At 46.8% G+C, this 26382-nt stretch overlaps 1 protein-coding gene across 1 annotated transcript; it reads right to left on the minus strand.

Moving 5' to 3' along the window:
- Nucleotides 1–400: 400 nt before the first annotated feature.
- Nucleotides 401–24545, minus strand: LOC148522270 (uncharacterized). Its single transcript, XM_088474189.1, has 6 exons — nt 24463–24545; nt 20744–20794; nt 17556–17590; nt 7854–7880; nt 5573–5673; nt 401–2253 (listed from the first exon to the last, which is right to left on the minus strand). Exons 1-6 carry the CDS (start codon nt 24542–24544, stop codon nt 2223–2225), a joined length of 327 nt encoding a protein of 108 aa, XP_088330315.1. The 5' UTR covers nt 24545; the 3' UTR covers nt 401–2222.
- Nucleotides 24546–26382: the final 1837 nt, after the last annotated feature.

The raw sequence follows: 26382 nt of genomic DNA on the forward strand, positions 1-26382 counted from the left end.
GTACCTAACAGAGGCCCTGATTCAGAGCCGGACGCTCTGACAGAGCTATAGCGAGCTATAGCGAGCGGCCAGGAAGATGGTCGCAATGGTCAAGACCATCGCGACCATCGGGCTTGCGACAAGACCCTTGTGGTAGGGTCTCGTGGCCGCAAGCCCCACAGAGATTTCGGCTCTAACAGAGCCGAAATCTCTCCCACTGACATCACTCGTGATGTCAGTGGGGCCGCCCCCAGACGGAGGCGTTCACATGGGAACGCCTCCGTTTGGGCAGCCACTCCCCCGGCCCGCCCACCAAAGGGGGCGAGCTGTCACTCAACATCGACAGCTCGCCCCCCTTGTAGCGAGACCCGGAGTGACAGAGTGCCCGTCGCTATCTGGGTCTCGCGCATGCGCACGACGGAGCCGGCTCCGTCGTGTGCATGCGCTCTGGGCCACCATCGACCCGGTTGCGAGTGCTCAGCGCTCGCGACTAGGTCTGAATCAGGCCCAGAGTGTATCTAACAGGTAAATCTTTCATCTCCTGGGGTTATGTGTATGTAGTCCTTGCACATTGCTATGAAATATGTTTTTCAGCCATAACTGTGCACCCAACACTTGCAACAAGTTGGTTGCAGCTTTTTTCTTTGCTTTCTTTTTTTTGCACCAACATTAAGGAGAATGCCGTCTATCAGTCCACTAAGGACCATTAACATCAGATACCTGTTTTCTGCTTCATAGATCATTTAATTGCATTCAATGTAACGGCTATTGCTGCACTAGGGGAGCACCACACTTTTTGTGGCATGAACAATAAATACATTTGCACCAATATGTGTCCATATCTACTGTAGATTTGTGTGTCTCATAGACTGCATCCCTTTGCCACTAGGAAGGCGGAATGGGGGTGGGAAGCTGTAAGATGTGTAAGTGCATGTTCTAGTAAGTGTAGCAAAACCGCCGGAGAGTCATTGTGATAAGACGTGGACAGATCCCACAGGTGCAAGAGGGCTGGTGCACAGATAGAAGCCATGAGCATGATGTGGATGACCATCGGCAGAACTATGTAGCAACTTCTGATTGGTTGCTGGTGTATTGATCTCTCCAGCCGATCCTACCTGACTCACCAGCGTCGTAGAGACTGTGTATTATAAAACTTGTGTCACAAATTACCCAGGTCACTATGGAGACTCTTCCTCAGCTGTCAGAAAATTGCTCTCCTACATTATTTCCCTTCCTCAATAAAAACACACAATAAGTATGTTATTGGACATATCCTGACAGCTACGAGGGCGGCTCTGGCACAGTTTTGGAAGAGATCTGATCCCCCACTCCTCTCGACAATAATATCTAAAGTTCAGAGAAGTTTTGAAATGAAAACCTTTGGATTTAAATACTCTACATCAACCTCATCTGCACTGATTCGGTGGCGTCCTTGGTCTGATGACACAAAATGGGTTAACACGTATATATCTCTTTAATAATAGATGTGTGTGTATATGTAATTTTGTTTTCTTTATGTTTTTGTTTTCCTCTGTATTGTATTGCTTTGTTTTTCTCTGTAATATATTGTATTTTATTTTATTTTGTTCTATTTCATTTTGTTTTAATTATTTATATTATTATTTTTCTCTTATCTTATTTTATGTTATTTTATATTTTACAAACTATGTAACATTTTTGCTATTATGATTGTAAACTACTGTTTTTATTGGTTTTTTTTTACTTTTACTGGAAATATTTTTCTCAAATAAAAACTATTTGAGTAAAAAAAAAAAAAAGTTGTGTCATCGTAGCGAGTTGCATTACTTATTTTGTGTAACTGTCAAGGCACTATTCTGCACTATTCTGTATTGTGTCTATGGCACTTCATTATATTGTGTACAAATAGTGAAACGCAACTTTATAATTTGTTATTAATAGTGTGCAGCAGCATCTATAAGGTATCCTTAGGCGGCAGAATCTCGGACCTACCAGACGCACCCCAAATCATCAAAAGCCATGCATTCGTTTTGGGAAAGACGCCGGACAACTATGGCTGGCAATAATTGGGGCTGTTGGCAGCTATGGGTCTAGCCCCCAGAGGGTACACCCGGTGCACAACCTTCCAAGGTGTGGTGTTTGTTCTGTATTCGCAAAGTCAGCAATTTTCTTTTGGATTCAGCATTAGAGTCACATGTTATTTTCGGAGTGAAAAAGATAAGGGGCTTTTAGTCACTGTCTGAACAATGTGTGTTCCACTTCCCTCATTTGTGCTCATGTCTCCTCAGCTCGGCTCTGGAAACAGAAGAAAGAAAATAGCATGAGAAGCCAAAGTGTCTCAATCTAGGAAGTTCCCAACATGCAATGCCTACGTGATCTCCTCTTGTGACTAATGAACAATACAGAGCCCAAACGACTGTTAGGGACAACTAATTATTTTAGGATTTTTCTGCTGTGGGTTCAAAATATGCTGCTTAGTAAATTGGGTGGTTTCTGTCCTTTTAATGGGGGGGGGGGGGAATTGAAACTGTGCAGTGTGATTATTTTTGCCTTTTCTAGGGCGGTTACAAACTTAATAAATCGGTGGGAAAACGCCACAATCACTCCCGAGATTCAAACCTAACGTTTAGTAAGTTTCCCCTTCAGTCTCTACACAATGCTGTATATCAGTCTCTCTAATGTCAGCCATACACGGTGCGATATTATGTTGGTAAGATGTGTTGTACGATTGCCTTCGAAATTCTCCATACGATGTGGTGAAATGGTGTATGATTGATCGTTACGATCATACGATAAGATGCATACATGTGTATCTTGCGGTTTTGCAGTAAGATCTACGATCCGGCTATACGACTGCGGTAACGCGCATCGGCATCGTAACCACACAGAATCGACACAGTATGTGCACGATTGATCGTTACGATTGATCAAAATCGTACACATTGTGCAAAAAATCGTACCGTGTGTACATCTTAAGGTGCGTACACACTAGATGATTTTTAAACAATTTTAACGATAACGACACATCGTTACGACAATTTTGTTTAATCGTCAAGTATGTATGCACTATATCGTTAACGATGCGCGCTCCTGTGGGTCATTAACGATATCACCAGTTGCTTGTACTTGCCATACATTCTGGGGATATCGTTAGCGATACCATGCTGCCGAATGCAGCATGGCCCCGCTCCCCCCCCAACACGTCATTCATCGCTGCCGGTATCAGCAAGTGTGTATGCACTTACCCATGCTGGGTCCCGCCGCTGACGATATCGCTGGGTACACACATCGTTTAGTGTGTACCCAGCTTTACCTTTTTTAGATAGGTAGAGCATCTGCACGTCTCATGTACTTTAATCTGAGACGTCACAGGGACTCATTCTGAGGGATGTAGTCAATATCCTGGCAGTCAGAATCTCAACAGTCACAATACTGGCTCCGGAATCCCGACTGTCATTACAATATCTGTTCCAGAATCTCGGCAGTCATCACAATACTGCATCTAGAATCCCAACGGTCGGAATCAGGTCCGGCGCTAGGCTTCTCTGCGCCCAGCGCTGTCCTGTTCTGCACTGCTGCGCCCCTTCCCCTGAGCGTATACCTAATAACACCAGAGGGACGCTGGGGACGGGATTTTCTGTAGCCGGGCGATGGTGAGTTCAGACAGGGAGCAGAGCTGCACGCTTTTAGACTATGGCGCTCTGGGGGACAACCCTACTAGTGCGTGCCTTGAGCTGCCACTGGTCAGACTCAGAATGCCAACGGTGAGTAATAGGGTTAGCCGCTAGGGGGAGGGTTAGTGTTAGGCACTAGGGGGAGGGTTAGGGTTAGGCTGTAGGAGGGGACAGTTAGGGTTAGGCTGCGGGAACAGTGGTTAGGGTTAGGCACTAGGGGGAGGGTTAGTGTTAGGCACTAGGGAGAGGGTTAGGCTGTAGGAAGGGACAGTTAGGGTTAGGCTGTGGGCAGGGCCGCAACTAGGGGGGGGCTAGAGGTGCACATGCACCGGGTGCCAGAATGCAGGGGGTGAAAAAGGGATGACTCACGGTGGCTTGGGGGCTGGAGAGTCAGAAAACGGCCATCCAAAAATGGCCTCTGCCAAGGAGGAGACAGATGCTAGAGGTCCTTACTGGACCTCTAGTGTCTTTTAGACCAGCGCAACTGCTGGGAGAAGATGCTGACAGCTGCATCTTCTCCCGTGAAGCCCCCTGGCAATGAGCATGAAACGCCCTGGCAACAAACATGAAACCCCTGACAACGAACAAGTAATTTTAAAGTAATTAGAACCCTTACTGTGGGGCATACAATGGTGTCGGGCAAATATGTAAGTGGAACTCGGTAATAGGCATTACAGTGTGTGGCATAATGTGTAATGGGCATTATTGTGTGTGGAATAATGTAAGTCACTATACCAGGGACGTTTGACTAGTGCACTGCCTTATGGGGGAGCAAGGACAAAATCCAGGTACGGGAAGGGGCACAAAATTGCTACCTTGCACTTGGTGACAGATATCCTAGTTTCGGCCCTGCTGTGGGAACGGTGGTATAGGGGGAGGGTTAAGGTTAGAATACTCACCAACATACGTTGGGATTTTGACCGTTGGGATTCCGGAGCCGGCATTGTCTGTCGGGATTCTCACCACCGGATTATCATACCAAACCTGTTTCTGAGTTGGGAGCAAAACAACAACAACAAAAAAGCAAGTAACTTTTCACCTTGGCAAAACCATGTTGCAATGCCAAGAGTTGCACCCCTTTGATAACTAGGTTTGTCTAGGTGCAGAGTTGCATGCTTTTTTTTTTTTGCTTTGCTCCCATCTCAGAATTAGCCCTAAAGATGCAAACACACTGGGCGATATTACTGAGCGATTGCACGAGTACGACATCGCAATCGTGCAATGGCTCAGTAATCGTGCACAAATCGTGCACTTTTATGTCAGAACCGACCAGTCGACATTGCCCATCGCCCGAACATGCAGGCCAATCTGCCGACAACAACAGATTGCCATGTTCAGGATTGATGGAGGGTGCCTACACTGAACGACTGATCGTTCAGTGCAGACACTACAGGTAATCGTACTGTCTTTCCTGATCGCCCAGTGTGTACGCACCTTTAGTCTCATCAGAATTAAGAGAGGGCACATTTTTGGCCTGCGTATCTGCCTTTTTGCTCATCCTGATCTAACATGGGCTGTACAGTAAGAGCGGAGGCATCTCCCCAGTTGTGTGTGGCTCTGCACATGCTGGAAATAGATTATTTTGGCATGTAAATATATATATATATATTTAGAGTAATGTACACCCATCTTTGCATCAGTCCCTCTGTCTAGGGAATTGCCAGTCTTTGCACCTAAGAAAGCTTTGGACACAAAATGTCCGCATTATCGTGAAAAACGGTTAATCCCACAAAATGGCCGCCCCCATCCTGCCAGTGATTGGAACAATAGTTGGTTTGTAACTTTAATATCTGTAACACATACAGTATAAAATTCAGATTTATCCTCACCAGAGTTTTCTGCAGAGATGTACTACAGCGTATAGGTAGAAACTTCAATGCAAAAGGTAAAATAAAATAAATATATATATATATATAAATAACAGCTAGAAAAGAGTTTACCTTCTAGTGACCTGGAAGTCTTGGAGCCATAAAAAGTAGGTGAGGTATAGGAGACAAACTATGATGCTGAAGTAGCCGGGCTGGAGGAATGATCCTGAATCCTGTTAGTAAACACACACAATAAACACACATGCATAAACTTAGGGGGTCATTCAGACCTGCTCGCGAGCGAAGGTCGCTCGCTAGCGGGTCGATGTGGGGCGAATGCGCATGCGCACGAGGGAGGGAGCTCCGTCGTGCGCATGCGCGAGACCCGGCGAGCGACGAGGAATACGTCGCTCGGGGTCTCGCACCAAAGGGGACGTGCTGTCTATGGTGAGTGACAGCACGCCCCTTTTGGTGGGTGTGCCAGGGGCGTGGCTACCATGGGAACGCCTACCGTCTGAGTCCGGCCCCACTGACATCAGTAATGATGTCAGTGGGAGTGATTTTGGCTCTGATAGAGCCAAAATCACTCCTGGGCTTGCGGAAGCGAGACCCTACCGCAGGGTCTCGTCGCAAGCCTGATGGTCGCGATGGTCTTTGACCATCGCGACCATCAACATGGACGCTCGCTATAGCTGTGGGTAGTAACCCACAGCTATACGAGCGTCCATGAGGCCGCTCCAAAAACAGGTAGGAGGGCCCTGATTCAGAGCAAGCGTTCTGGTCAGAGCGTTCAGCTCTGAATCAGGCCCTTAATGCCTAGTTATCAAGCAGTTAGATCCAACCAGCCCGCCAGCATAATATCCACTTGGGCTTCGGGTTCTGGACTATAGATAGATAGTAAAAATGTTGACAATGTCTAGGTAGACACCAGATGTTAGACAGTCAATAGGTCGACTGGGACAAAAGATCGATAGGGACAAAAGGTCGACACACTAAAGGTCGACATGTAAAATGGTCGACACATGCTTTAAAAAAAAAAAAAAGGGCTAGGATTAGGCAATTATCCTAGGGTTAGGCACTAGAAGGGACAGTTAGGGTTCAAGCACCTACCCCGACGGTTAGGGTTAGGCACCAGGAGGGAGGGTTAGGGCTAGGCACTTACTGGAGGGTTAAGCACTAGAAGGGACAGTTAGGGTTCAGGCACTTACCCTGACGGTTAGGGTTAGGCACCAGGAGGGAGGGTTAGGGTTAGGCACTTACCGGAGGGTTAGGCACTAGAAGGGACAGTTAGGGTTCAGGCACCTACCCCGACGGTTAGGCTTAGGCACCAGGATGGAGGGTTAGGGTTAGGCACCAAGGGGAGGGTTAGGGTGAAGATTAGGGTTAGAAAATAAAGAAATATAGTGTCAACCATTTTTGTGTCGGCCTTTTGACCCTGTCGACCATTTGTTCCTGCCTGCCTTCTTACATGTCGACCTTTAGTATGTCGACTTTTTGTCCTAGTCGTCCTATTGCCTGTCTAACATCTGGTGACTAGCTAGACACCATTGACCTTTTTACTGTCTATCTATTATTCCACACCCTTTGGCATCACAGTTCACACACAATCATCTATAAAATGTGCCCTGTCCTCTCTCTCTTCCTAATACAGAGCCTTAGATGTTTAGCTGTTGGTGTGGGTAAAACATCATGTGATACTAATATCATGTGATCCTCCAGAGCCAATATGCTGACGCCTGGCAGACTTCTTCCTACAGCGCGAGGGCACACACAGTTTGTGAAGGGCACAGGTAACCCCCTCACAAACTAATCCTCCCAAATGCTTGTGTATATGTGTGGCAGTTCCATTTGCTGTAAATAATAATAGCAACCAATCTAAGGGGTATATTTACAGAAGGACCGGTTTATAGAAGTGGAGGTGTTGCCCACAGCAACCAATCCGATTCTACTTATCCTTTATCTATCACCTTCTAGAAGCTTATAGCTAGAATCTGATTGGTTGCTATGGGCAACATCTCCACTTATTTTATTTTAGGAACTTTTCAGTATGTAAACTGTTTCTCATATCTTAGGTCCTCAGATAAACAGGTCTGTCTCTGTGATTACATGTTGCATTCCTCCCAACTGTCCCGAATTTGGACGCCCAGCCCTGATTTGTGGACCTCAGTGGGCGAGCTGACTCCAAAGTGACATAATTTCCAAGTGTCCGATGCTGCCTGATGGAAGACCCGGGTCACTGGAAGACCTGGGTCCGGTGTAAATGTTGAACGGGGGTAAGTAGAGAAAACCCTGGATCAGTGTCCCAGGTCCAAGCCGGGGTTTATGTGTACAAGGGGTATTACTTACAAGGTATTATGCTATGGAAAATATACCGACCACAGATATGTGTAAGACGCTGGTACAGTAAACTTACATGATCTTGTATATAGTCTTGTTCGTCCTGCATTAAATAAAAGACAGTGTCAGACAGTGTAGGCACACTATTGGTACAGAAGATTTATTTGTGCTAATACAATATTTGTGAGACGCTGTTATGTTTCCATACTCATAGGAGCAAAATGACCAGGGGTACAGGGGATGTTACTGCCTCTAGGCCGAGCACCTGAAGAATGACCCACACCTTGCGCTCCTTTCTACAATTATATAGGATCTGATACAGAGCCGTATATAATAGGGGTGAGCGGGTTCGGATTTCTGAAATCCGAACCCCCCCGAGCCCCCCCGATCCGAGTCCGATCCGAGTCAGGCTCGACTTTTCCCGCCTGACTCGGATCTGACATCGAGGCAAAACGTCATCATCCCGCCTTCCGAGTCTCGCGGGTTTTGGATCCTATATAAGGTACCCGCGTCGGCGCCATTTTCTCACTCGGCTGTGGACAGTGAAGAGGGAGGGTGGGAGTTAGTGCTGTGTAGTGTAGTGTAGTGTAGTGCTGCTGTTGTCCACTACTTCAAAGTCCATAGGGGCTGGCTGTGTTGTGCTGTGCTGCTGTTGTTAATAGGGGCTGTGTCCACTACTTCAAAGTCCATAGGGGCTGGCTGGACTGTGTTGTGCAGTCAGTTCTCCATAGGGGCTGTGTCCACTCCAAAGTCCTGTGCAGTGTCCCAGTCCTAAAGGGGTGCTGTAGTGTTGTCCAGGGGGTGCTCTGTCCATCAGGGGTGCTCCCCCCAAGTGCTAAAAAAATAATATATTTTCTGTGTTTGTGAATTGTGTGCGCAGTAGCCGCACGTGCATCAACAAAGTAGTGCCAAGCGTGCGCCTGTGTCATAAGTAAAGGGCCGGCTGGCTTGACCGTTAAAGGGTGCTGTAACCCCCGAAAGTACACTCCAGTCCAAACCAAAAAAAAATTATTTTCTGTGTTTGTGAATTGTGTGCGCAGTAGCCGCACGTGCATCAACAAAGTAGTGCCAAGCGTGCGCCTGTGTCATAAGTAAAGGGCCGGCTGGCTTGATCGTTAAGGGTGCTGTAACCCCCGAAAGTACACTCCAGTCCAAACCAAAAAAAAAATTATTTTCTGTGTTTGTGAATTGTGTGCGCAGTAGCCGCACGTGCATCAACAAAGTAGTGCCAAACGTGCGCCTGTGTCATAAGTAAAGGGCCGGCTGGCTTGACCGTTAAGGGTGCTGTAACCCCCGAAAGTACACTCCAGTCCAAACCAAAAAAAAAATTATTTTCTGTGTTTGTGAATTGTGTGCGCAGTAGCCGCACGTGCATCAACAAAGTAGTGCCAAACGTGCGCCTGTGTCATAAGTAAAGGGCCGGCTGGCTTGACCGTTAAGGGTGCTGTAACCCCCGAAAGTACACTCCAGTCCAAACCCAAAAAAAAATTATTTTCTGTGTTTGTGAATTGTGTGCGCAGTAGCCGCACGTGCATCAACAAAGTAGTGCCAAGCGTGCGCCTGTGTCATAAGTAAAGGGCCGGCTGGCTTGACCGTTAAGGGTGCTGTAACCCCCGAAAGTACACTCCAGTCCAAACCAAAAAAAAAATTATTTTCTGTGTTTGTGAATTGTGTGCGCAGTAGCCGCACGTGCATCAACAAAGTAGTGCCAAGCGTGCGCCTGTGTCATAAGTAAAGGGCCGGCTGGCTTGACCGTTAAGGGTGCTGTAACCCCCGAAAGTACACTCCAGTCCAAACCTAAAAAAAAATTATTTTCTGTGTTTGTGAATTGTGTGCGCAGTAGCCGCATGTGCATCAACAAAGTAGTGCCAAGCGTGCGCCTGTGTCATAAGTAAAGGGCCAGCTGGCTTGACCGTTAAAGGGTGCTGTAACCCCCGAAAGTACACTCCAGTCCAAACCAAAAAAAAATTATTTTCTGTGTTTGTGAATTGTGTGCGCAGTAGCCGCACGTGCATCAACAAAGTAGTGCCAAGCGTGCGCCTGTGTCATAAGTAAAGGGCCGGCTGGCTTGATCGTTAAGGGTGCTGTAACCCCCGAAAGTACACTCCAGTCCAAACCAAAAAAAAAATTATTTTCTGTGTTTGTGAATTGTGTGCGCAGTAGCCGCACGTGCATCAACAAAGTAGTGCCAAACGTGCGCCTGTGTCATAAGTAAAGGGCCGGCTGGCTTGACCGTTAAGGGTGCTGTAACCCCCGAAAGTACACTCCAGTCCAAACCAAAAAAAAAATTATTTTCTGTGTTTGTGAATTGTGTGCGCAGTAGCCGCACGTGCATCAACAAAGTAGTGCCAAACGTGCGCCTGTGTCATAAGTAAAGGGCCGGCTGGCTTGACCGTTAAGGGTGCTGTAACCCCCGAAAGTACACTCCAGTCCAAACCCCAAAAAAAATTATTTTCTGTGTTTGTGAATTGTGTGCGCAGTAGCCGCACGTGCATCAACAAAGTAGTGCCAAGCGTGCGCCTGTGTCATAAGTAAAGGGCCGGCTGGCTTGACCGTTAAGGGTGCTGTAACCCCCGAAAGTACACTCCAGTCCAAACCAAAAAAAAAATTATTTTCTGTGTTTGTGAATTGTGTGCGCAGTAGCCGCACGTGCATCAACAAAGTAGTGCCAAGCGTGCGCCTGTGTCATAAGTAAAGGGCCGGCTGGCTTGACCGTTAAGGGTGCTGTAACCCCCGAAAGTACACTCCAGTCCAAACCTAAAAAAAAATTATTTTCTGTGTTTGTGAATTGTGTGCGCAGTAGCCGCATGTGCATCAACAAAGTAGTGCCAAGCGTGCGCCTGTGTCATAAGTAAAGGGCCAGCTGGCTTGACCGTTAAAGGGTGCTGTAACCCCCGAAAGTACACTCCAGTCCAAACCAAAAAAAAATTATTTTCTGTGTTTGTGAATTGTGTGCGCAGTAGCCGCACGTGCATCAACAAAGTAGTGCCAAGCGTGCGCCTGTGTCATAAGTAAAGGGCCGGCTGGCTTGACCGTTAAGGGTGCTGTAACCCCCGAAAGTACACTCCAGTCCAAACCAAAAAAAAATTATTTTCTGTGTTTGTGAATTGTGTGCGCAGTAGCCGCACGTGCATCAACAAAGTAGTGCCAAGCGTGCGCCTGTGTCATAAGTAAAGGGCCGGCTGGCTTGACCGTTAAAGGGTGCTGTAACCCCCGAAAGTACACTCCAGTCCAAACCAAAAAAAAATTATTTTCTGTGTTTGTGAATTGTGTGCGCAGTAGCCGCACGTGCATCAACAAAGTAGTGCCAAGCGTGCGCCTGTGTCATAAGTAAAGGGCCGGCTGGCTTGACCGTTAAAGGGTGCTGTAACCCCCGAAAGTACACTCCAGTCCAAACCAAAAAAAAATTATTTTCTGTGTTTGTGAATTGTGTGCGCAGTAGCCGCACGTGCATCAACAAAGTAGTGCCAAGCGTGCGCCTGTGTCATAAGTAAAGGGCCGGCTGGCTTGACCGTTAAAGGGTGCTGTAACCCCCGAAAGTACACTCCAGTCCAAACCAAAAAAAAATTATTTTCTGTGTTTGTGAATTGTGTGCGCAGTAGCCGCACGTGCATCAACAAAGTAGTGCCAAGCGTGCGCCTGTGTCATAAGTAAAGGGCCGGCTGGCTTGACCGTTAAAGGGTGCTGTAACCCCCGAAAGTACACTCCAGTCCAAACCAAAAAAAAAATTATTTTCTGTGTTTGTGAATTGTGTGCGCAGTAGCCGCACGTGCATCAACAAAGTAGTGCCAAGCGTGCGCCTGTGTCATAAGTAAAGGGCCGGCTGGCTTGACCGTTAAGGGTGCTGTAACCCCCGAAAGTACACTCCAGTCCAAACCTAAAAAAAAATTATTTTCTGTGTTTGTGAATTGTGTGCGCAGTAGCCGCACGTGCATCAACAAAGTAGTGCCAAGCGTGCGCCTGTGTCATAAGTAAAGGGCCGGCTGGCTTGACCGTTAAAGGGTGCTGTAACCCCCGAAAGTACACTCCAGTCCAAACCAAAAAAAAATTATTTTCTGTGTTTGTGAATTGTGTGCGCAGTAGCCGCACGTGCATCAACAAAGTAGTGCCAAGCGTGCGCCTGTGTCATAAGTAAAGGGCCGGCTGGCTTGACCATTAAAGGGTGCTGTAACCCCCGAAAGTACACTCCAGTCCAAACCAAAAAAAAATTATTTTCTGTGTTTGTGAATTGTGTGCGCAGTAGCCGCACGTGCATCAACAAAGTAGTGCCAAGCGTGCGCCTGTGTCATAAGTAAAGGGCCGGCTGGCTTGACCGTTAAAGGGTGCTGTAACCCCCAAAGTACACTCCAGTCCAAACCAAAAAAAAATTATTTTCTGTGTTTGTGAATTGTGTGCGCAGTAGCCGCACGTGCATCAACAAAGTAGTGCCAAGAGTGCGCCTGTGTCATAAGTAAAGGGCCGGCTGGCTTGACCGTTAAAGGGTGCTGTAACCCACAAAGTACACTCCAGTCCAAACCAAAAAAAAAATTATTTTCTGTGTTTAGCCGCACGTATATATCAAATCGATATAACATAAATGGAGGACCAAACTTTCTCCGATAAAAATAAAATAGAGAAAGATCAAGAACCACTTCCTCCTAGTGCTGAAGCTGCTGCCACTAGTCATGACATAGACGATAACATGCCATCAACGTCGTCTGCCAAGGCCGATGCCCAATGTCATAGTAGAGGGCACATACAATCCCAAATGGCAAAGTTCAGGAAAATGACCTTGAAAAAGACATTTAAATCAGCTGAAGAGAAACGTAAACTTGCTAATATGCCATTTACGACACGGAGTGGCAAGGAACGGCTAAGGTCGATCCCTAGTATGTTCATGACTAGTGGTTCAGCTTCACATGACGATGGAAGCACTCCTCCCACTAAAAAAATCAAAAGAGTTAAGCTGGCAAAAGCACAGCGAAGAACTGTGCTTTCTAAGAAGATATCACAAATCCCCAAGGAGAGTCCAAGTGTGGTGGTGGTTGCGATGCCTGACCTTCCCAGCACTGGACGGGAAGAGGTGGCTCTTTCCACCATTTGCACGCCCCCTGCAAGTGCTGAAAGGAGCACCCACAGTCCACTTGCTGATATGCAAATTGAAGATGTCACTGTTGAAGTACAACAGGATGAGGATACTGGTGTAGCTGGCGCTGAGGAGGAAGTTGGCGAGGAGGATTCTGATGGTGATGTGGTTTGTTTAAATCAGGCTCCGGGGGAGACAGTTGTTGTCCGTGGGATGAAAAAGCCCATCACGGTCATGCCTGGGCAGAAGACCAAACATTCCACCTCTTTGGTCTGGCAATATTTCTATCCAAATCCGGACAACAACTGTCTTGCCATATGTACCATATGTAAAGGTGAAATAAGTAGGGGTAGGGACGTCAACCACCTAGGAACATCCTCCCTTATACGGCACCTGCAGCGCGTTCATAAAAAGTTACTGTCAAGTTCAGAAACTTTGGCTCAGACCGTAAGCAGTCCAGGGACACCTAAATCCCGTTGTCCTGTTGTATCCAAGCGCCTGCAAACCACACCGTCAACTCCCTCCTCGTCAATTTCCTCCTTAGTCAGGATCGGAAGTAGTCCTGCAGGCCATATCACTGGCATGACTGACTCTCCTATCCGGGATTCCTCCGGAGGATCCTGCATTGCTACGCCTACTGCTGCCGCTGCTGCTGTTGCTGCTGCTGCTGGGAGTCGTTCATCATCCCAGAGAGGAAGTAGGAACACCACTACTTTTACTAAACAATTGACCCTCCAACAGTCCTTAGCGAGGAGGATGAAGTACGACAGCAGTCATCCTGAAGCAAAACGTATAACTGAGGCCTTGACTGCTATGTTGGTGTTAGACGTGCGTCCGGTATCCGCCATTAGTGCAGTGGGATTTAGACAATTGATGGAGGTAGTGTGTCCCCGGTTCCAAATCCCGTCTAGATTCCACTTCACTAGGCAGGCGATACCGAGACTGTACAGAAACGTCAGAAAAAGTGTCCTCAGTGTCCTGAAAAATGCCGTTGTACACAATGTCCACTTAACCACGGACATGTGGACAAGTGGAACAGGGCAGACTAAGGACTATATGACTGTGACAGCCCACTGGGTAGATGTATCACCTTACGCAGCAACAGCAGCAGCGTCACCAGTAGCAGCATCTCAGAAACGCCAGCTCGTTACAAGGCAGGCTACGCTGTGTATCACCGGTTTCAGTAAGAGGCACACCGCCGACAACCTCTTAGAGAAACTGAGGGAAATCATCGCCCAGTGGCTTACCCCACTTAGACTCTCCTGGGGATTTGTGATATCTGACAACGCCACCAATATTGTGCGGGCATTACATCTGGGCAAATTCCAGCACGTCCCATGTTTTGCTCACACAATAAACTTGGTGGTGCAGAATTTTCTGAAAAGCGACAGGGGCGTGCAGGAGACGCTTTGGGTGGCCCGAAAAATTTCTGGCCACTTTCGCCATTCAGCGACTGCGTGCCGAAGACTGGAGCGCCAGCAAACACTCTTGAACCTGCCCCGCCATCACCTGAAGCAAGAGGTTGTGACGCGGTGGAACTCAACCCTCTATATGCTTCAGAGGATGGAGGAGCAGCAAAAGGCCATACAAGCCTATACATCCACCTATGACATAGGCAAAGGAGGGGGTATGCACCTGACTCAAGCGCAGTGGAGAATGATTTCCGTGTTGTGCAAGGTTCTTCAGCCCTTCGAACTTGCCACACGTGAAGTCAGTTCAGACACTGCCAGCTTGAGTCAGGTCATTCCCCTCATCAGGCTTTTGCAGAAGCAGCTGGAGAAAGTGAAGGAGGAGCTAAGACGGAGCGATTCCGCTCGGCATGTGGGACTTGTGGATGAAGCCCTTCATTCGCTTTGCCAGGATTCCAGGGTGGTCAATCTGTTGAAATCAGACCACTACATTTTGGCCACCGTGCTCGATCCTAGGTTTAAAGCCTATGTGGTGTCTCTCTTTCCGGCCGACACAAGCCTGCAGAGGTGCAAAGACCTGCTGGTGAACACACTGTCAGCTGAAGCGGAACGTGACACGTCAACGGCTCCTTCTTCATTTTCTCCCGCAACTGGGGCTGCCAGGAAAAAACTTAGGTATCCTAAGCAACCCGCTGGCGGTGATGCAGGGCAGGCAGGACCAAGTTTGGACATCTGGTCCGGACTGAAGGACCTGGCAACAATTTCTGACATGTCTACTGTCACTGCATATGATACTGTCACCATTGACAGAATGGTGGAGGATTACATCGGTGACAGCATCCAAGTAGGCATGTCAGACAGTCCATACCTGTACTGGCAGGAAAAAGAGGCAATTTGGAGGCCCCTGTACAAACTGGCTCTATTTTACCTGAGTTGCCCCCCCTCCAGTGTGTACTCCGAAAGAGTGTTTAGTGCAGCCGGGAACCTTGTCAGCGAAAGGCGTAGGAGGTTGCTTCCACAGAATGTGGAGAAGATGATGTTCATCAAAATGAATTATCAGCTCTTCCAGGGAGACCAGCCTCCAGAAGGTACAGAGGGACCTGTGGTGGTGGATTCAAGTGGGGACGAGTTAATACTTTGTGAGGATGAGGATGTACACACTGAAGAGGGTGAGGAATCGGTGGATGAGGAGGATGAGGATGACATCTTGCCTCCGTAGAGCCAGTTTGTGCAGGGACACATTAATTGCCAGCTTGTTTTGTGGGGGCCCAAACGAACCAATCATTTCAGCCACAGTTGTGTGGCAGACCCTGGCGCTGAAATGATTGATTTGTTAAAGTGTGCATGTCCTGTTTATACAACATAAGGGTGGGTGGGAGGGCCCAAGGACAATTCCATCTTGCACCTCTTTTTTTCTTTGCATTATGTACAGTTTGGGGCCTAGTTTTTCTAACTGCCATCCTGTCTGCCACTGCAGTGTCACTCCTAGATGGGTCACGTGTTTGTGCCGCCCACTCGTGTCGCTTAGCATAGTCATCCAGCTACCTCGGTGCAACCTTTTGGACATAAAAACACTATTGTGAGGTGTGAGGTGTTCAGAATAGACTGGAAATGAGTGGAAATTAAGGTTATTGAGGTTAATAATAGCATAGGAGCAGAAAAACCTACAAATTCTGTGATTTTAGCTGTTTTTATGCTTTTTTTCAAAAAAATACAGATCCAAAACACAAAACCCAGAACCCAAAACACGGAAGGGTGGTTTTGGCAAAACCAATCCAGATCCAAAACACGAAGAAAGATCCAGATCCAAAACCAAAACACAAAACACGAAAAGTGGCCGGTGCACACCCCTAGTATATAACCATTATCAAGTTATACCCCTTTCACAGGTTTTTGCCGAGGCACGCTCACCATTCTGGGTCTAGCTCTGTGTGAAAGGGGCCGACCTGGGTCGGAGTCCCGGGTCCCCCATCCTGCTTGGTAGCAGGGTGATTCCCGGGTTCGACCCAGGTTGCCTCTAGTCTGAGTGGCATAACCAGGGTCGCGATGACCTGCATCACGCCTAAAAGGTGAAGATGCATTAATTCTAAACATCAGCATTTATGATCCCATTGCAGGATCCGGCAATCTGTCGGCTAGTGTATGGGGGCCTCGAAGAGGAAGGTTGGCTACTAATTACCTGGCCTTAGGCCTGTCGGAAGCCAAATGTCCCATTTTGTTTAAAATATTTTTTCTGGATGGGGTGTGGCCATGCCTGCCTGATTTGGACACGTCCCCTCCCATACATGTTTGGGGAGATAAGACTGGGAGTACTGCAAAACTTGAAGATAGTTGTTTATAATTATAACGCAAGGTCCACTGCACTGGAAACACAGGTTCATTGATTTGAGGGTGATGCCAAAAGGGCACAAATATACAAAAGGAGTTACCATTTTTGTGAACATTTTTTAATTTGCTAAAATGGGATAATTCAAAGTAACTGTTGTACTATATACTGGATGCGTTCTAGTAAACAGCATCAAAACACCATGTTTGGTCCAAACTGACAAATCCGGGTAACCTCTCGGTTTTCTACTGAACATGTCAGCGTGCTCTATCATCGGGGCAGGCTGGGTAAAGTGGCCGGGGTGGCCTCTGTCTTCCGGGCTCTTGCTATTGTGGACTATGGGCCTGATTCAGAGCGCATAGCGCTTGCAAGCGGGTCGATGGTTGGGCAGTGCGCACGCACGAGCCCCAGAGCGAGTGAGAACTTCACTTGCTGGGGGCTCGCAGCAAAACAAGGCGGCTGTCGATGTTGATCGACAGCTCGCCCCGTTTTGTAGGCGGGTCGGGGGGGGTGGCTGCACAAACGGAGGAGTTCCCGAAGGAACGCCTGCTGTTTGTGGGCGGCCCTACTGACATTACACGTGATGTCAGTAGTGAACTTCCTGCTCTATTAGAGCAGGAAGTTCACTGGGGCTTGCGGTGGACGAGACCCTACCACAAGGGTCTCGTCGCAAGCCCGATGGTCGCGATAATCGCGACCATCGCCAGGTCGCCTGCACAAGCTGTGGGTGGTCACCCACAGCTATGCGAGCGGCCTGGAGGCAGATTTATTTATTAAAAAACATCCGCCCTGATTCAGAGCGAGCACCTGCAAATAGCGAGCGCCTCTGAATCAGGACCTATGTGGCTTGAAGTGGAATAAAGTGAGCTATGAAACAAACCCTATAATATATCCCCCTCTCCCTCATTTCACTCTCGCGGATTTGAAAAAGTACTAAGAAATAGATTGACGCGAAAGGGAACAGACGGTATTACTTACCCATTTGTGGATAATCACTTCAAAATCGGAATAATCTAAAAGCAGCAAGAGAAGACATATTTCATGCCACGTGTGATTAAAGCCCCCAACCCTGACACACTGTACTGTAATAAATACATTCATGAAGAAATTAGTGGGTTTGATGTCAAATCGGGTATCTAATGGTTATTGCTTATGTGGGTACGGTATGTTATTAAAGTCAATATTTGTAGTGATATGTATATATGCAGCTGTATAGTAATAGCTAAAAATCATTTCTAAATTATTATTAAAAAAATTGTAATTAAGGTTTTTCTTGAAGGAAAATTTTTTTTCTCTCATATAGTTCTTACACTTCATCCAATCCCTGGAAAACTTCTTTTTTTTTAAATTAAACGTGCTTAGTGTCTGATCCCTTAAAGTACTGTACCTAACGTACAGTAGCGGCTCCGGAGGTGAGGCTGCAGTCCAAAATTCAAATAGGGGAGCCACACCAACTGCCACCCCAAACGCAGCCAGACAGCACTTGCCAGGGGTTCCGGACTGTAGACAGACAGTAATTAGTTTGACAATGATAAACACCAGATGTTAGACAGTCAAAATAGTAAGACAGGTACAAAAGATCGGCAAGTACAAAAGATCGACAGGGTCAAAAGTTTTTACATGAAAAAGATTGACACAAAAATGGTCAACACATTTTGTTTTTGTTTTTTAGGGTTAGGCACTTACTGGAGGGTTAGGGTTAGGCACCAGGAGGGAGGTATAGGGTTAGGCACCAAGGGGAGGGTTAGGGTGAATATTAAGGCTAAAAAAAAATAATAATTGTCGACCATTTTTGTGTCAAACTTTTGACCCTGTTGACCTTTTGTACCTGTCGAACTTTTTCCATGTCTAACTTTAGTGTATCTGACTTTTGTTTTGTGTCTAACTTTTTCACCTAACTATTGACTGTCTAACATCTGGTGTCTATCTAGCCATTGTCTAACTACTGTCTCTCTCTTATAACATGCCCCTTGCCAGGACTCACTGGCAGTTGGTGTGACTCTCCGCTTTGAATTTTGGCTCCACTCCAGCTGGTAGCCTCAGTGACATCATAAAGTAGGGAGGTAAACGAGTATAGAAGGACACAGTTGTAGGAGCTTCCCATCTCACTGCACATCCTACTGCTGGGGGTCCAGAATGAGGAGATCATTACCTGACTGACTTGTTAGTTCTCACCATGTTTCTGAAGAACCATTAACTTCTCCCCCTTTCTGCCAATTGCTCTTTAACTAGTTTCCTTCTGCTTTCATTGTACACCGAGTACCCACAGAGATCTTATGCTTTTTGGCCATCGCATTTCTTAGAACCTATGTAATACCAAGCCTATTCAGTCTTCAACTCCGTATATCTATCCCTTCTCCATGACGGTGTCGGAGCCTGTGATTGCATGAGTTAGTGAAGCTCCAGTGACCCAGTGCCTAAGGCTGGGTGGTGGAATTGTCTGCAAAGGCCTGATGTGTGATGCATTAATACAGACTGTTGGGAGCCATGGTCTGTAGATGATCTCACCTGGCTTTGAAATGAGATTTCCCAGGGTCAGCCATATCTGAAGGAACTCTTCACTCTAAGTAGTGCGCACTACTCCATATAATGGTTAGATGAGAATCCCTCCACTCAGGGGCAGAACTATGGGAGACAACGGAGGCGCTTGCCGCCAGGCACCTCCTCCATTGCCCACAATATATTCACCCCACTTAGGGCTATTCTATATTAGTGTTTTTGTGCGTATTAGATAGATGGATATGCACCATATTTATTTTCATTTTTTTTAAGGGAGGGGGGACACCAAATTATAACTTGCGTCTGGGATGAACTTACGCCACTGTCTCCACTGTTATCCCTACATATAAGGAGGTCCATATCAAGATGTTATCTGCTGCTAGTTACTTGTTAGTTGCATCTCTGTAAGAGCTACTAAAATAACAAATAAATAGTGTAAAAAGCAGAATTGTGGCTAGTTCTTAGAGCAGTGTGGACATGGGGCCTGATTCAGAGCCGCTCGCTCTGATAGAACGCTCGCTCTGACAGAACGCTCGCTCTGATAGAACGCTCGCTCAGAATCAGTTCTGGGCTATTTTTTTTTTTGGAGCGGCCTCTTGGCTGCTCGCATAGCTGTGGGTGACCACCCACAGCTATAGCGAGCGGCCATGATGATGGTCGTGATGGTCAAGACCATCGCAACCATCGGGCTTGCGACGAGACCCTTGTGGTAGGGTCTCGTTCATCGCAAGCCCCAGAGAGCTTTTGGCTCTAACAGAGCCGGAAGCTCCCCACTGACATCACTTGTGATGTCAGTGGGGCCGCCCCCAAACGGCAGGCGTTCTCATGGGAACGCCTCTGTTTGGGCAGCCACCCGGCCCGCCCACCAAAGGAGGCGAGCTGTCACTCAACATCGACAGCTTGCCCCCTTTGGTGCAAGACCCGGAGCGACGGATTACCTGTCGCTAGCCAGGTCTCGCGCATGCGCACAACGGAGCCGGCTCCGTCGTGCGCATGCGCTGTGGGCCACCATCGACCCGTTGCGAATGCTCAGCGCTTGCGACTGGGTCTGAATCAGGCCCAGGGTTCAGAAGGGAGGAAAGAATAGTGACAGCACAGGTATGCTGAAATCATTGGCAGCCAATCAGCTATCAATGCCAACTGAAAATATTGGACGCCATTTCTACAGTGGACACTACCGTTGATATTTCACCCTGAGTGGATGCAGAAATGTTCAGTAGAATAGTAACCTGGAGAGGTGGAAAATAACTTATAAGTCTTCTTTTCATGTCTCATTGTCTGTTCTAGTGATAGACGGTCACCCCATACCCTTCCTCTAACCCTGAAATCTAGTTTTAAGTTAAAACGACACATTACATTAAATAAATAATCTGTAATAATGCATCAGCAGCCATCTTGATTTAGATCAATGAATTTCGATGTAAGATGAGCAGGTATTATCCCTACTGTATAACAAGTACATCTAAACCACAAATAATACAGGAGCTGGGGGCCGCAGGTGACGCCCAGGAGGGGCCGGCCTGTTCTCTATCACTGGTCTATTAGAGCAAGAAAGGTCTTAGTATAAAGCCAGTTCCCCTCCATCCAGTACAATATAGAGGAGTTCCCAGCATGGGCTCTATGTGCTGTAGTGTACAATATGCCATTATGGCAAAGAAATGAGTTACCCAAATACATGGCAGTTGATGTTGTAAGATCCAGCTCCTCTTCACAGCCCCCTGGAACAAATAACATATATTACAAAGACTATGAATGATCCGTGTCATTACTTAAATACACTATGTCAACCTGTTGGATTTGATAATAATGGAATATAAAGTACCACATGTAAAATCTTTCTCTTTCCTAGTTTAGGGGTCTGTCTGTTCGTTCAGGCTAATCTATTAAACTACTCACTCATATATAGCTATCAGGAATAAAAAAAACAACCAACCATCGAATGATTTCCATTCAATGGTGGCAAACACAGGACCACTACCATCAAAACAAACATCGATGGTTAATAACGATCAGAATCCGATGTCTATCTCTACGTTGAAACTGTAGGCGGACTCCGGCCACCACTCCTCCGTGAAGTGTTCCCTCTGCAGAGAGATGTTCCCGCTCAGCCACACGCTTTTGGTGAATAGGAAGCACCATGGAAGTCAGCGCTGTTCTAGGGACAGGTACACCACAGCGAGGAAGCTCAACAGGAGGTTCAGGAAATACAATACATTGTGCAAAGAGGACATAGCTCATCACCATGTTTGGCAGCTGGGGAAGGGGGGCACATGGAGGCTGTTCCCGGGGCTAATGCCCTAGCCCCGGAGACATGCTGCTGATAATGCTAACGGTAGCTACAATACACATATCTCATCCATGATCCTCCTGCCCTTCCCAGCAAATCCCAGTGACCGGGCCCTATCCAGCAGCAGGGGGGTTGTGGTGATGCTGGTGAGATTCAGGGGACAGGAGTAGGGATGGGCATCGGTGGGGTGTCCATAGATGGGTCCATCGGTGGTTACCAATCGATGACACGTGAACCATCGATGGTTTGCACCCCTCGATGCAAATGAAAATGGCAAGCCGCTAGCCAATCAAAAAACAGGGGTGGGGTTTATCGGCACCGGGGGCGGGGCTAAGCTCTGTCCCCTCAGAAAAAAACACATCCGCTTCCACTTATTCATCGATGGCTAAGAACCATTGGCTCTTAGCCATTAATGGTAAAAATATTCAACATCGGCCATAAACCATCAATTATTTTTAATTATCAATGGTCGATGGCCATCCATAGACAGGGGAGTGAGAAGCAGGGGGTTGTTGTGAGATGCAGGGGGCCGTGGTAACATGGCTACTTTGTTATGGGATGCAGGGGGCCGAGGCAGGTCGCTAGTATGTTTATATATCGTAAAGTCCCAGTGAGTTCTGTTTAGATGATGTCATGCACAGCTTAAAGAACCACTGCAGGCCAATGACCTATCTATAATGGGTGCAGGGTGTGTGGTACATATGAACTCCTAGGTCAAGGGGGCTCACACTACGTACCCTGCACTCTTTACTTACCTTCTGCCTTCCTGCTGGCCGGCCACGTCTTGTTTCCGGCATTATCTTAGGAAATACGGCTCTGGCGTCTTATTTATGTAGTAAATCACCAGAAATAGGGTGGAGGCGCCATATTTCCAAAGACTATGCTGAACATATGCGCAGACGCCATTTTGTTTTTCCAGCGGGGAAGGAAGTCCAAGTACAGGATAGCTCACCCCTTGTTACTGCCCTATGTGTACTGCGTTCTTTATAGAGGTCCATAAGCCATCTGTGCAGTATCGGTGACCTTACCTACTTGTGTCACATTTGTGTGAAGAGAAATAAAATGGAGGGCAAACGGCTTGCCAGTACGCTTACACCCACTATGCTGGTCACATGCGTTATACCTGCTGTTGGACACGTTTGAATACGATTATTTATGCAATGAAAGTGGCATTCTACCAGTGAGGAAATCAGACTTTCACTTTACAGGCTGTTTTTGCAATATGACAGTTAGGAGCTGATTGGTTGGTACTTTATCTTCAGCCACGTTATCTCTCTTCAGGGCTTAGTACATAGACCCCTTAATATATCCGAAAGAAATGTGATGTATGCAGAAAATAATTTGCTCATTACTGGATGAAGGAATCCATTGGTGAACGCTTGGCTTTCTAATTTGGTTATTCAGTATGATCAAAAATTGGCTGAGCGCTCCCAAATACACCTCATAGATTGAATTGCACAAACTTTATTTGAAAATAAGGAAACACACCAAATGTAAAAAAGCATCAAAATATTGATGTTGCAGTTCCAATAATGACCAACAGGTGTAGATAGAGAGCCAAAACATTGTTTCAGTTCACTGCTGTACTGTATATATTATCGTACCACTGCATGCTCTTATTTTATAGTAAGTTTTAAACTGTTTCGTGGACATATGATTTAATTGCCTACCGTCCCTAATTTCCGTACAGTCTCATGGGGTAGATGTACTAAGCTTTGGAGAGAGCTAAAGTGGAGATAGAGAAAGTACCAACTAATCAGCTCCTAACTGTCATGATACAGGCTGTGTTTGAAAAATGGCAGTTAGGAGCTGATTGGTTGGTACTTTCTCTATCATCTGCTAACTGCCATTTTTCAAACAGCCTGTAACATGACAGTTAGGAGCTGATTGGTTGGTAATTTATCTCCGTCCAATTTATCTCACCTCAAGGCTTAGTACATCTCCACCCCCCATGTTTTAAAGATTTGTCACTAAAAATATCCCTATGTTTCAGTACTGGTAAACTGGATATTGAAATTCCTAAAATGCAATTCTTACAATCTATTCATACGTCCTCTATCAGGCGTAAATACGCATAATTGTTGGATTTGCACAAACACGCCGTTACTGAACTTTGTCAACGTCACTTCCCACCTCCGACTCGTAAAGTTTGATACATTGAAAGTGCACAGGAGTCTGCATTTGTTGTTTTTGTATTTTCCAATGCAGTTTGAGTGAATTTATGCTGTTCCAAACTATAGTACTAAGACACTTTCTAGAGAGAAAGGTGAGATTTCCAGAGACTATCTAAATTGCCGACACCATAGACAGAAACTGGGAACAAACATTACTAGATGAACAGATAAGAACATCATAATAAAATAGGAAGAAAAAAAATTACTAGCTCTTTTAACACTGTTTTGAAGCATTATTATAAGTGTTTTTATTTTGTTCTTTATTCAAAATTTAAGAGAATTAAGAATTTAAAAATAGTCTTTTCTACACAATCGTTCCTCACCCAATTCTTGGGATTGTTTGAATTGAGTACTACATCCATATTTCATTACAGCTACAGAGATAACTTACATCACTTGAGCACTGTCATAAACTGTGATATATCTCTAGAGACCTCTTATTATCTATATAGCATAAGGAGAGCAGACTAATGATGGCCACACACTGATTGATATATATATATAATATATATATATATTATATATATATATATCAATCAATCAATCTTTTCTATTTGATTTATTGTAGCACCATCGGCAATGGCCATTGCAGGATCCGGGCATTGATAAATAGGGAGAATCACTAAATTCGGTCAGTTTTGTCCATATTTTGGGATATTCTCCAATGATAATTAAACCCATGGGGTTCGATTCAATTAGGGGCATTACTCGCAGTGTTCTGCTGTAATGGCGTTGGAACGCCAGCATCTGCACCCTTCATTGACCCCATAGTATGATAGAATAGGTGAATTGTAAATTCTCTATGAATTCTTGTTATATGATGCATGTATGTTCATTGCGAAGTTATCTACTAAAATATTGGAAACGAATCACATATGTTCTTCAAGTTAAGATGTTATAGTTATCAGTAAATTATTGTCATTACCTGTGAATATCTGGAGCAGAAACGTTACCAGAAGAAGCAGTAACATTTGGAAGCAGGAGCTAGTGCAGGACGTGCGTCTCATCTGTAACACGGATGGTTCTGCAGTACAGTCAGTGTATAACCAGATTCACTTCTGCATGTCCAGGAAACAGCCGAGACTCTGCCAATTACAGGATCACACTCTGATATACTTCTTAAAGAAGCCTGCTGCCTTTTCTGGCCAGTTGCTGCCTTTTCTGGCCAGTTGCTGCCTTCTCTGACCTGTTGCTACCTTCTCTGACCTGGAAGTAGTTGAAATGCAGGCTGTTGGGATACCGGTGCTCAGAATGCCAGCACCAGCATCCCGACACCAGTCAGAATCCTGGTGCCAGCATCCTAACCGCCGGCAACTGACAGCAAGTACTGAGTTATGGGGAGGGTTAGGAGTAAGGGGTTAGGCGCTAGTAGAAAGGTTAGGGTTAAGTTTGGTGTGCGAGGAAGGGAGGGTTAGGGAGAGGGGGAGGTTAGGATACTTACAACAGGTGTCGGTATCTTAACCCTCCTGGGATGCCGGCGTTGGGATTCTGGGCCTGATTCAGACCCGCTCGCGAATGCTGAACACTCGCAAGCGGGTCGATGTTGGCCCAGTGCGCATGCGCACGACGGGCCGGCTCCGTCGAGAGCATGCGCGAGACCTGGATAGCGACGGGCAAGCCGTCGCTCCGGGCCTCGTACCAAAGGGGGCGTGCTGTCGATGTTGAGTGATAGCACGCCCCTTTTGGTGAGCGGCCCGGGGCATGACTGGCCAGACGGAGGCGTTCCCACCGGAACGCCTACCGTCTAGGGCCAGCCCCACTGACATCACAAGTGATGTCAGTGAGAGTGCTTTCGGCTCTGACAGAGCCGAAAGTACTCTAGGGCTTGTGGCAACGAGACCCTACCACAAGGGTCTCGTCGCAAGCCCGATGGTCGCGATGGTCTTGACCATCGCGACCATCTTCCTGGCCGCTTGCTATAGCTGTGGGTGGGCACCCACAGCTATGCGAGCGGCCAGGAGGCCGCTCTAAAAAACCAGAGGGCCGGCCCTGATTCAGAGCGAGCGCTCTGTCAGAGCGTCCGGCTCTGAATCAGGGCCTCTGACCGCCTGGAACAAGAGCACTAGCAACCCATACCCAACCCCTCTGCCCAGATGCCTTTTTTGACCACATGCTGCCTTTTCTGACCAGATGCCTTATATGACCAAGCATTAGCAAATAATCGCTTAACTGCGGAAACAGTGACACTGCGTCCACCATTAATTACAGAAGCTACTCCCCACATGATTAGGACCAGTGGCGGATTATGCCTAGGGGCTGCTAGAATGCAGCCCCCCCAGCAAAATCCACCACCTCAATGTAGTCAGTGCAGTCCGTGACTGCACTAGCTACACTGTGACTGGCAGTGGCTTCCTATTGGAAGCGCCAACTGCCACTCACATATACAACAGGCAGCCCCAGGGAAAGGTGTCTCCTCCCCCTGGGACTGCCAGTCCGGGCTGCTATTAGCAGAGAGCGGCTTCCAGGAGGAAGCCAATACTCTGCCTTTCCGACAACGTTCTCCACGTACAATTATTTTGTCACAAACTGGGGCCATTTTAGAGATACCACTCTTGGGTGTGCATTGCGCCCTGATCTATGTCATGCAACATCCAGAGGATCCTTAATATTTGTGAGTACTCTCCAAGAATACCTGCTAACTTCCATGATCCCCTGATGTCCCACAATTTTTTTTTTTTAATAAATGCAGCTTGTGAGTGATGAGAAGAATGATAGGGAGAGTGATGAGGGTCTCGTAGTATTCTGGAGACCCCGTTCAGCATTACTGCTCATGTGCAGGGGGCCGACACATATCTGGAACCGGATTCCTGGTTTAAGTAGTATTTTTTTTTTTTTAACTTAATGT

Source organism: Taudactylus pleione, unplaced genomic scaffold (assembly GCF_031769625.1).
Source record: "Taudactylus pleione unplaced genomic scaffold, aTauple2 ptg000148l, whole genome shotgun sequence".
In the NCBI taxonomy this organism is placed as follows: domain Eukaryota; kingdom Metazoa; phylum Chordata; class Amphibia; order Anura; family Myobatrachidae; genus Taudactylus; species Taudactylus pleione.

What these genes read in the sequence shown, in the direction of transcription:
- LOC148522270 (XM_088474189.1), bottom strand. Translation starts at nt 24,544, where the DNA reads ATGAGACGCACGTCCTGCACTAGCTCCTGCTTCCAAATGTTACTGCTT. An exon ending in AAGTGATTATCCACAAATGG is followed by an intron (nt 7,881 to 17,555) that starts GTAAGTAATACC and finishes TATTTAATGCAG; the next exon opens with GACGAACAAGACTATATACA. An exon ending in GACTTCCAGGTCACTAGAAG is followed by an intron (nt 2,254 to 5,572) that starts GTAAACTCTTTT and finishes TTCTGTTTCCAG; the next exon opens with AGCCGAGCTGAGGAGACATG.